We start from the raw sequence: 11,090 nt of genomic DNA, 5'->3' as shown, positions 1-11,090 counted from the left end.
CCCAAATCTCTCTAAGAATGTGAAATCTCTCCCAAATATCTCTTTGTATGTGAAATCTCTCCAAGAATGTCAAATCTCTCCCAAATCTCTCTAAGTATGTGAAATCTCTCCCAAATATCTCTTTGTATGCGAAATCTCTCCAAGAATGTCAAATCTCTCCCAAATCTCTCTAAGAATGTGAAATCTCTCCCAAATATCTCTTTGTATGCGAAATCTCTCCAAGAATGTCAAATCTCTCCCAAATCTCTCTAAGTATGTGAAATCTCTCCCAAATATCTCTTTGTATGAGAAATCTCTCCAAGTATGTCAAATCTCTCCCAAATCTCTCTAAGTATGTGAAATCTCTCCCAAATATCTCTTTGTATGAGAAATCTCTCCAAGTATGTCAAATCTCTCCCAAATCTCTCTAAGAATATGAAATCTCTCCCAAATATCTCTTTGTATGTGAAATCTCTCCAAGAATGTCAAATCTCTCCCAAATCTCTCTGAGTATGTGGAATCTCTCTCAAATCTCTCTCGAAATCTCTCCCAACTTTCTATAATCACTCGGGGCATCCTGACCCTCGAATTTGGCGAAAATAGCCCAAAAACGGAAGTCTACGCGAAAAACGGACTTAAGGAACCGAAACCCCTCTTAGGAACCGAACCCTCCTGATGAGGAAGGCTGCTGAACCGAACCGAGGGTACTGTTCATCCTAGCCGAACCTCGCATAAAAGGAAGAACCGAACCCGAAGGTACTGTTCACTACTGTTCACTACAGTTCCTTCGGTTCTGACTTCTCTTCGGACCGAACCTTCTGACCTTCGCTTCTGACTTCTCTTCGGACCGAACCTTCTGACCTTCGCTTCTGACTTCGGACCGAGCCTTCGGACGGACCCTCGCCCCTCGTTTCTTCTTCTGGCTCGCGCCTCTCGCTTCCGACTCAGCATCAGCATGAACCGAACCTCGGCCTAGGGACCGAACCTCGGCCTAGGACCGAGAGGCCCCGTTGGGAAGCCCTTTTTCTCCCGGTTTTCAATTAAATTCGCGTTTTAAGCCCATTTTTAATTGTTTTAACATAGGATTTTCACCCAAAAGTTTATTTTAAAATATAAGGCCCCTAAATTAATGATTTAATCATATTTTAAGGATAAAACCTTATCCAAAAGAGAGTAGGTAAAGTACAAAGGTAGAGTGTTGACTTTACCTTATTTTATGACACAAGCAACCCCATACCCACTCCATGATTAACCCACACTCCTCCCCACCATACCTTGTCACTTCCTTGTACTTTTTACCCCTCTCACAAGCCATCCCCACGTTCTAGGGCTGGTCATTCAACCTCTCTCCTCATTTTCTTCAATCACTCTCATTCCACCAAAGAATCAACTCCAACTTTTTCTCTCCAACTTTTCTCTCTAATTCAAGATCTCAAGGCTGATCATCAAGTGTTCTTCCACTCTTGGTAAGTGTAATCCATCCTCCTTGTGATTTTTACACTTCATTCTACTCAAATCATTGATAGCTTATACAAACTCCATAACTATGATGCTAGATTCTCAAAAATCTTCAAGGCATCTCCAAGTGTTCTTGAGTTAAACACCTCCATTCTTCAACAATCATCTACTGAAAACACTTAAGGTGAGTTCATACCCCCATATTTTCATGTTTTCTCAAGTTTTTAGGGGGGGGGGGGGGGGGGATACAAGTTAAAACACCAAGAACATAACTACACTTTTCTAACAGCCTTCATCAGAAAAGTTCAACCCCATTCACGGACTGTTTTGGACCACTTAAACATTTTAGTTTTCAAAACTGTTTTAGGTGTAAATAGTTCCAGTTCTTAGCTTTAAAATGACTACTTGCACATCTCCATACGATTTTTCTACAATTTATGGCGATTTTTACAAAACTGCCTATCATTTCAAACACCAATCCGGACCAGTCTGTGATTATGGACTTTTTCACCCAAGTTGGAGGTCATTAAAAATCATGATAAAAATTATGAGTAAACTAGACACATTTTGGGAACTCTCAGAATTTATGGATTTAGTTTTTAGCTTCGTATGATTTTCCTATGAATTTTCAAAAACAGTGTAGACAGGTTGAAAATTTGTTAACAGCTTATAACTTTCATAACACTTTGTATTATGTTGAGCAAAGTGTATAACGATAAGTTCCAAATATTGAATGTGTTTCCATGTTAGTTTATCATCATAAACTGAAATATAGTCATTCATGATAAGATTATTCATTCATTTAGAACACGTATATTAAGCTATAATGAGCATAGTTTATGGATTCATAGCATTAAAGCATTCATAAAAGAATTCTCATACATTACAAACGTTTTGGATAAACTATAATAGGTATAGTTTATGTATCATTTACTTCTCAAACTTATTTACCAAAGGTTTTCCGTTTAGTTCACGTAAATATGTTAATGAATAAATTTGTGAGTCATTCCCTTCGGGTTACTTCCAAAGTAACAAAGTCAAAAAGTCCTGTAAATTGTAACCAGAGTCTCTTGTAGGGAGAACGTGATAGTTGTGTATAGATCTATATTGGGTTTGACAAACCCACACCAGAGCTGCTTGCAACAGCTAGACCGGCAGGTCTGTGGTGACAAGTGTCATTTAACGGCGACGCCTGAAGAACGTCGCATTACGAGGCCGTCTATGTCTAGTATGGTTATAATAACTCACATGTGGTATTAACAATCATAAGATTTACGGGTTCTAACTTTAAATTAGCGAGTTATGTCTATTTAGCTCACTGAAATTACTTTAAGTATGGAAAAATACTTATACGCCTTCATATCAAAAAGGGTTTTATGTCGATTTAAAATCACTTTTTACGTCAACAATTACATACTTTATTGTATACTTTTGGTCTTGGTATTTAAGACTACACAACATTCATTACGGAATTTTTCTCACATCAGAAAGGGTTTTATGCCAATTTAAAACCACCTTTATATTTTTTAAGTATGACAAATATTTGTTCATTTTCGGTCCTGGTATTTAGGACTACATAACTTTTGTAAGGAAAATATCGGATTTTTCTGGAACAACTATACAATTACATGACAAGCTTTTCATAATTATATACAAAAACTTATGAACTCACCAACCATTGTGTTGACACTTTTTCAAACTACTTGTATTCTCAGGAAATCGCTAAACAGGTAACAAAGTACTTTTGAGGATGGGACGTTGAGGCGTCAAACTTATCATATTTTGTCAACATATTGTAATTGATTTTGAAACATGTAATTCATACAATGATGTAACTCTTTCAATTATATATATGTTGGTTGTGTTTACTTTCATCACTATTGCCATTGTTGTTATGATACTACACATGAAGTCCTCCACCCCCGGACGTTTCCGCCATCCTTGGTTTGGGGGTGTGACATACAGTGACGGAAAGTTTTCGGATTGTCACAGGAAATAAAAAGCATAAAGAAGATGACCATTTTACCCTTGGTTTGGGTCTTTAGCATACAAGAAAATAGGACAGAATATACAATGCAAAACAAAAAATAGGAATACTAGATTACGTGCATTTGACTATTTTTCCCTTGGTGTGATAAACAAAAAATGGGACAAGAATATACAATGCAATATATAGAACAATTATACCACTCCATTAACAACATATCACGAATATAAACATGTTAAAAGGAGACATACATTACAAAAGGCTAGGAATACTAAGTTCCAAGTATCAAAAAAAAAAAAACATCACAAACGGCTGGAGTTTTGTCCCATTCCAGTTCATAAATATATTGTTCTAAATTAACAGGTTTGTTATGTGTAGATCCACCTCCATCCTTATCAAAAACTGGGTTTCAGAGTTTGATCTTAATAATCCTTTCAGACGGTTTTCTTGTTTTGAGTTTTGTACGAATAATAGGCACGTTAGTTGTTATCCCGCCATCAGCCAGATGAAATTGATCTTCCAAATTAGTTGCACAAAATGTAAAAGTATTACATTTAATAAGCTGTGATTGTTGTGATTGTTGGTTAATCACTTACTTCTTGTGTCTCTAAGAAAATAAGAACTTAAGTATTCCGTTCCGAATATTTTAAATACCACCCTTCAGCTTATTTGCAAATAAATGGGGCATTACTTTATTGATTTCGAATCTAGACTCTCCACTAGCAAATCCTAATTTCTTACAATTCGACTTTCAAAAGATAAGCAAGTTTTGCAAAAGGAAAACATCACCAGGTAATTTGCCATTATTACAACCGAAAATTAAAGCTTCTACATTATTAGTGTTTAGCTTACCCTTCTGATTCAAAAAAAATCATATGTAGAGAATCCGGTTGGTGAATGGAAAGATATAAGGGAGTTAAGGAATTACATAATGGATTATGTACTATCCTAACAGAAATAGAAAGCTGAAATAATCAAAATTCAAATCCCCTGTTGATGAACAAACAAACGATTATATGATATGATTTATAATTAATAAGATACAATTTGTCTAACAACAACGTGTAATGACGCAAAATCAGATAGTAAACGACATGTCAACGAGGCTAAACTCAAAAGAAGAAGTAGAAGAATGAGATTGCAGCTTCTATAAAAGGAGAATGAGACACGCCCAATTTTAACCCGGATGGAATTAATACCACATCATCTATTTAACGTCATGTCATCTTATATAAGCTACATCAGACATTTTACCGGTTTATTAAGCTACATCTATTTAACGTCATGTCATCTTATATAAGCTACATCAGACATTTTACCGGTTTATCAAGGCTAACCGGGTCATAAATAATGAAAACAATCCACGTCAGAAAGAATAGTGGTTAATTTGTACACAAAAATTATATAGGGTTTTTTTATTTTTAAATATAATATATAGGATTTTCAGACTTTTTCCCTTATTATTATTAAATTATTCCTTTATATTAGATTAAATTACTCAATTTCTCATTAATAAATTATCTTCTGTTTTAAACATACATTCGGCTTCATGTTTGTATTCAAGAAAAAAGAACTGTTTTTTTTTATTCAGTTCGGTAGACTGCCGGCCAAACCCACCAAAATCTGCAGATCTACTTCTTTCTTTCTACAGTACTTCCCCCCACTTCAACCCAAATTCTAGGGTTTTACTTTCACCACCAAACTAATTCATTCAAATTGAAGATACCAAGTGTTCAAAATCAGTGTCTGTTTATCCAATTTGGTGTTTCACTACCCTAATTCTGTTTCCCTTTTTGGTTTCTCGCAACAATGCAGAGCTCTTCAACGAGCTCTGTAGCGCAACCAGATGCCATATTAGATTGGCTTCAGAAGGAAATGGGATATAGACCACTAGGTCCTTACATTGCTTCAAGTAAAGCATCAATGCCTTCATCTGATGCAATTCGTAGGGTTTGCCGTGGGAATATGATTCCTGTTTGGAGTTTTTTACTGAACAGGGTTAAATCTGAGAAGACGGTTGATAATATCCGGCGCAACATACTTGTTCACGGCGGAAAGGAAAACGCAAACGCTGCCTCCGGTGCTGATGGTGGTGTAGAGACGGCGAAAAGTGGTGAGTCTGGACGACGGAGTAGAGGAGGAAGGAGGAAGGAGAAAGTAGCAGGGAGTTCCATTGTTGGGGAGAGTAATAGTCGAGAGACAGCTTTGCAGGAGAGAGAATCGGCGGAGAAGGAGGTGGAGAGGTTGAGGCATATGGTGAGACGCCAGCGGAAGGAGTTGAAAGCTCGAATGTTGGAGGTTTCTCGTGAAGAGGCTGAACGCAAACGAATGCTTGATGAACGATCGAATTACAGGTTTGGGATCCAAAACCATGGAGTTATGTTTGAATATTCTATAGTGCAAACAGCAAAACATTTATTATCATTCTTATTCCAGGCATAAACAGGTGATGTTGGATGCTTATGATCAACAATGTGATGAAGCAGCGATGATATTTTCTGAATACCATAAGCGACTTCGCCTCTATGTTAATCAAGTCAAGAATGCTCAGAGACTAGACACAGATTCTTCCATGGAAGTTGTCACAAGCTTCCAAATGAACAACGAAAAAGAAGACGTTTATTCCACTGTAAAAGGGTCAAAACCTGCAGACGATGTAATTCTAATTGAAACAAACAGAGAAAGAAACATCCGCAAGGCATGTGAATCTCTCGCAGTACAAATGATTGACAAGATTCGCTCATCTTTTCCTGCATACGAAGGAAATGGTATCCATCAAAATCCTCAAATGGAAGCTGCAAAATTAGGTGTCGATGTTGATGGAGATATACCCAATGAAGTGCTAGATGTAATTATCAATTGTCTGAAAAGCCCTCAGCACTTACTTCTTGCCATAACCACTTACACACACAGGTTGAAATCATTAATCACAAAAGAAATAGAGAAAATCGACATTAGAGCTGATGCAGATATGTTAAGATACAAATATGAAAACAATAGAGTAATGCATGATTCTTCTCCTGATGTAAACTCACCATTACCCTTTCAAGTTTATGGAAATGGGAAACTTGGAGTTGATATGCCTTCAAAAGGAACTCAAAATCAACTTCTTGAAAGACAGGTATTTATCTTTCTTTCTTTCTCTCTTCAAACTACTCTCATCTTTTCACTTCTTTATAATGAAATCTATCTTTTTGTTTACAGAAAGCACATGTTCAACAATTTGTTGCTACAGAAGATGAACTCAATAAAGCTGCAGAAGCTAGAAGCATGTGTCAAAAGCTTTTGAAACGTTTATATGGAAGTGTTGACTTTGACCCTTCACATTCTCTTAATGTTGGAGGAACCTCTCAAACCATGAGTAGTCTCAGACAATTAGAGGTAATAATAATATTAATAGCTATATTTATTTATTTTATATTTTAATTTGTTATTTTATCCATTTGTTTTTATACAGCTGGAGGTTTGGGAGAAAGAAAGAGAAGCTTCTGGATTGAAAGCAAGTTTGACAACATTAATGTCTGAAGTACAAAGATTAAACATGTTATGTGAAGAAAGAAAGGAAGCTGAAGATTCTTTAAAGAAAAAATGGAAGAAAATCGAAGAGTTTGATGCTAGAAGATTGGAGCTGAAATCCATCTACAGTGCTCTACTTAAAGCAAACAATGTAATAAGATAAGTTTTAACTTTTAATTTTCCATGGGTGATGAGGGTATTTATGTCTTTTTGACAATGTTGTAGGATGCTGCTGCATTTTGGAGTAAACAGCCGTTAGCTGCAAGAGACTATGCATCGAGTACGATTATTCCAGCTTGTAAAGTTGTGATGGAGATATCAAATGCTGCGAAAGATTTGATTGATCAAGAAGTTTCGGCTTTTTATAGAAATCCCGATAATACCCTTTACATGCTTCCATCAACCCCACAAGCGCTGTTGGAGTCAATGGGTGGCTCTACTGGACCTGATGCTCTCATTGCTGCAGAAAAGAATGCTGCCCTTTTGACTGCCCGGGCAGGTGCCCGAGACCCCTCTGCGATTCCTTCCATTTGTCGTGTTTCTGCCGCCCTTCAATATCCTGCAGGTGTGTGTGTGTGTGTGTGTGTTTGTGTTTGTGTGTGTGTTAGAGTGATGTGAAATTACTAAAATGCCCTTGGTTGATTGTAGGGTTGGAAGGTTCGGATGCCGGCTTAGCATCGGTGTTGGAATCAATGGAATTCTGTTTGAAATTGCGGGGTTCGGAAGCTTGTGTTTTGGAGGACTTAGCAAAAGCTATCAATCTGGTGCATATCAGGAGGGATCTTGTGGAAAGTGGTCATGCATTACTAAACCATGCTTATCACAATCAACAAGAATATGAAAGGTATGAGGGTGGAACCGGAATCCGTGATTCCGATGGAATCGGAATCTGTGATTACTTTCCGCTTCCAGATAAATGGAATTTAATTCTATATGAAGGTCATGTCGGAATCATTGATCCAGATGGAATCGTAATCAGTGGTTCCGATGGAATCAGAATCCGTGATTCCTTTCCAATGCAAAAAAAATGGAATTTAATTCTATGGGAAGGTGGAACCGGAAGCAGTGATTCCTATAGAATCGGAATCAATGGTTCCGACAGAATCAGAATCCATGATTCCATTCCACTTCCAAATAAATGGAATTTAATTATATCGGAAGGTGGAACTGGAATCAGTGATTCCAACAACATCGGAATCAGTGTCTCTGACAGAATCGGAATCCGTGATTCGATTCCGCTGCAAAATAAAAAGAATTTAATTTCATCAGAATCCTCGGAATTCTATGTTTGATGAATTATACTCCATTCTTCCGATTCCGATTTCTGATTCCATTCCTTTGCAGGACAACAAGCTATTGTCTAGATTTGGCTTCTGAACAAGAGAAGACGATTATGGAAAAGTGGTTGCCCGAGTTAAGGAATGGAGTTGTGAATGCTCAGAAGAGTCTTGAAGATTGTAAATACGTGTCTGGATTGGTAAGTAAAAAAGAAAATTGAATTTTTAATTAATAAATGAAATATTGTATTTAAATATGAAAATGTGATGTAGTTGGAAGAGTGGTGGGAACAACCGGGATCAACGGTTGTTGATTGGGTGACGGTTGATGGGCAAAATGTGGCGGCTTGGAATAATCATGTGAAACAACTTCTTGCTTTTTATGACAAGGAACTTTTGTGAGTGTTTGTTTATTTTTATTTAGTTGTGTATATATATTATATTATAGATTGTGTATGTTTTTTATTATTTTAATGTTTTAGGAAGGGATTTGAATGTTAGGTTTAGATGTGTGGGTTGTATTTTACTTGTAATGTGTGATTTGTGTTTTATTAAGAAGGAAAATAGAAAATCTTGTATTGTTTTTCTTTAATCCTTTATTTGTTAGGCTATGTTTTGGTGAAAGAAAAATGTTTCATTTTAAGAGTGTTATTTGTTTTGAGGATTTTATACATCCTTCCAACTCAAAAAATTCATTACATTAAGGATTTTATGATTACATGTCTAACTTGTGTGGATACTAAAATGTTTTTTTGTTATAATTTTGGTCCTTATTTGTAATGTTTTTGGTCCTTGTTGCAAGAAAACAACTACATTGTAGACCAAAGTTGCAAAAACAAGTTTTTTAACCAAAATGACTACATATTAAATGAAATTTGCAATAATAAATTATATTAAAGGACCAAAAATATTCATTTCAACTAAGAACATTGACTAAAGCTTGTAACTAAAGCCTCAAATGAAAACCAAAATTGCAAGAAAACTTTTTCTAGCCCAAAGTTGAAAAAATCATTTGTGTACAAATAAATATAGTCATTTTACTTCAAACAAAGAGAAAAATTACAAGCACATCAAATAAATACCAAAACTAGAAATCTTTTAGGACCAAAATTGAAAAAAAAATGTTATATTTAGTTACCAAAAATGTAATTTACTCTAACAAAACAAATATATTACCTAAAGGCATCCTATGGACAATAACATTGTATAAATGACCAATTAATTTGCCTCATTTTATCATCATTCAAATAAACATGTCACACATTACTATCAACTTAAAAAAATAATAATAATAAAATAAAACACGACGTTATAATAATTAAAAAGAAAGTACATTGCTATTCTTTCATATAGCCCAAAACAAAAATGTCACAAACCCATAAACCATTAAGATTCGAATCAAATCAAATTCAAACCATTGCATCATAATCATCAAGCTTATCATTATACACCATAACCTTTCTTTTAATTTTGGATGTATCAACCCACGTTATAAAATCTTCCATATTTCTTGTTACCAAAAAAGCAGGATCTGTAACTGTATCCGGGCCCACTCTCACATGTCCCTGTTCTATATAAGTCACAGCCTCCTTCAAATGTTCAGCAAATTTCAATCTCACCAAAACAGTCGCAAGCCTACGTCTTTAATAACACAATCAACCAATATTATAATTTTTTTTATAAAATAATATGAAAATGGAAAATATATATTTTGAAATTATATATTTACCTACAAAACGATGAAACGGATAATTTGTCACATAATGCTAAGCTTTTTTGAGATGGAATCACACCCATGTTGTATCTACATTTCAATCATATAAATATATTTCAATAAATATATTTTAATAGAAAGAATCAAAGAATATGAATAATAAACTCACAGTTTTTCAAGAAGGGCATCTGTCATTTCGATTCTGTAAGGATCTCTAGGATCCATCTGCTTCAAAATGTTTACGAGTTTTTGCGCCATTCTACACAGACTCGAGTACCTGGTTTTACCCAGAAGAACGAAGATGTTAATTTTAGTATGAATTGGTTGAAATTGACTTCAGAAATTCAAATGAATTTGCTAATTGATTGACGTAATTGAAGCGCAGGAATTGAAAACATGGAAATTGAAACGAGATGGTTAGGGTTAGGGTTAGGGTTAGGATTAGGGTTCTTACTTCTTGTAGTCGTCACGACCGGTAACATGGTAGCGATGCATGACATGAGCTTCTCTGTGTCCACCTTCTCTCTTCCATTCCAAGAAATTAACTTTCTTCAGTAGCTTCTTCTCGTGAAACTTGAGCTTCCTCATCTTGTTATCGACTTACACTGAACAATCGGGGGGTGAAATTAAGAAAGGAATAGAAGAGCGAATCAAAGCGAAGAAAAGGTGGGTTGAAAGTTGAATAAGAACACGATTAAATTTAAAACCTAGACCGAATCTGTAAATATGCAGACAAGGCCCCGAATTGGGGCCAAATCTGTGAATGTGTTGAAAATCGTATTCGAAATCACCATTCATGTTTATTTATTGCCGGAGGTGGAGAAGAAAATTGATTTCGGATGATAGAAATCGAATTCATAGATGGATAAGAGAACTTACAGTTGGCGGCGCTAGCGGAGGAAGGTGATGGAGTGGCGCGCTGGGGATGAAAGTGATGGAGTGGCCGGAGGTGATAACCTGAAAAAAATCGTATGCGATGTGTGTGTGTGTCAAAAGGGTATTAGGGCACAAAGGGCAACGATGTAAAAAGAATTATTCAGTTTAATATAAACTTACCAGTTTTACTACATTCAATTTTTTTTTTTTAATTAGCAGAATATATCTTTGTAATTTTTAATTATGTCTATTTTTTTTATAAAATTTCAAATATATATATATA

The 11,090-nt window shown here is 35.5% G+C and overlaps 2 protein-coding genes across 2 annotated transcripts; one reads left to right on the top strand and one right to left on the bottom strand.

The window, feature by feature from the left end:
- Positions 1 to 4,972: 4,972 nt before the first annotated feature.
- LOC111876871 (AUGMIN subunit 5) lies at positions 4,973 to 8,809 on the top strand. Its single transcript, XM_023873436.3, has 8 exons — positions 4,973 to 5,778; positions 5,861 to 6,545; positions 6,629 to 6,805; positions 6,882 to 7,091; positions 7,166 to 7,505; positions 7,589 to 7,784; positions 8,285 to 8,417; positions 8,491 to 8,809. The coding sequence occupies exons 1-8, from the start codon at positions 5,234 to 5,236 to the stop codon at positions 8,617 to 8,619; spliced, it is 2,415 nt and encodes an 804-aa protein (XP_023729204.1). The 5' UTR covers positions 4,973 to 5,233; the 3' UTR covers positions 8,620 to 8,809.
- Positions 8,810 to 9,509: 700 nt separating this feature from the next.
- Positions 9,510 to 10,969, bottom strand: LOC111876872 (uncharacterized). The gene is made up of 5 exons (XM_023873437.3): positions 10,811 to 10,969; positions 10,386 to 10,536; positions 10,101 to 10,208; positions 9,947 to 10,021; positions 9,510 to 9,858 (listed from the first exon to the last, which is right to left on the bottom strand). Exons 2-5 carry the CDS (start codon positions 10,517 to 10,519, stop codon positions 9,627 to 9,629), a joined length of 549 nt encoding a protein of 182 aa, XP_023729205.1. The 5' UTR covers positions 10,520 to 10,536; positions 10,811 to 10,969; the 3' UTR covers positions 9,510 to 9,626.
- Positions 10,970 to 11,090: the final 121 nt, after the last annotated feature.

Source organism: Lactuca sativa, chromosome 3, assembly GCF_002870075.4.
Source record: "Lactuca sativa cultivar Salinas chromosome 3, Lsat_Salinas_v11, whole genome shotgun sequence".
NCBI lineage: Eukaryota > Viridiplantae > Streptophyta > Magnoliopsida > Asterales > Asteraceae > Lactuca > Lactuca sativa.
The sequence above is the reverse complement of the archived record's forward strand: the minus strand, read 5'-3'. Positions and strand labels throughout refer to the sequence as shown.

Excerpts from the sequence above, each read along its gene's own strand:
- LOC111876871 (XM_023873436.3), top strand. The coding sequence starts at position 5,234 with ATGCAGAGCTCTTCAACGAGCTCTGTAGCGCAACCAGATGCCATATTA. Across the intron at positions 5,779-5,860 it reads GATGAACGATCGAATTACAG|GCATAAACAGGTGATGTTGG; the intron begins GTTTGGGATCCA and ends TTCTTATTCCAG. Across the intron at positions 6,806-6,881 it reads GTAGTCTCAGACAATTAGAG|CTGGAGGTTTGGGAGAAAGA; the intron begins GTAATAATAATA and ends GTTTTTATACAG.
- LOC111876872 (XM_023873437.3), bottom strand. The coding sequence starts at position 10,519 with ATGAGGAAGCTCAAGTTTCACGAGAAGAAGCTACTGAAGAAAGTTAAT. Across the intron at positions 10,022-10,100 it reads GATGCCCTTCTTGAAAAACT|ATACAACATGGGTGTGATTC; the intron begins GTGAGTTTATTA and ends ATTGAAATGTAG. Across the intron at positions 9,859-9,946 it reads TCCGTTTCATCGTTTTGTAG|ACGTAGGCTTGCGACTGTTT; the intron begins GTAAATATATAA and ends GTGTTATTAAAG.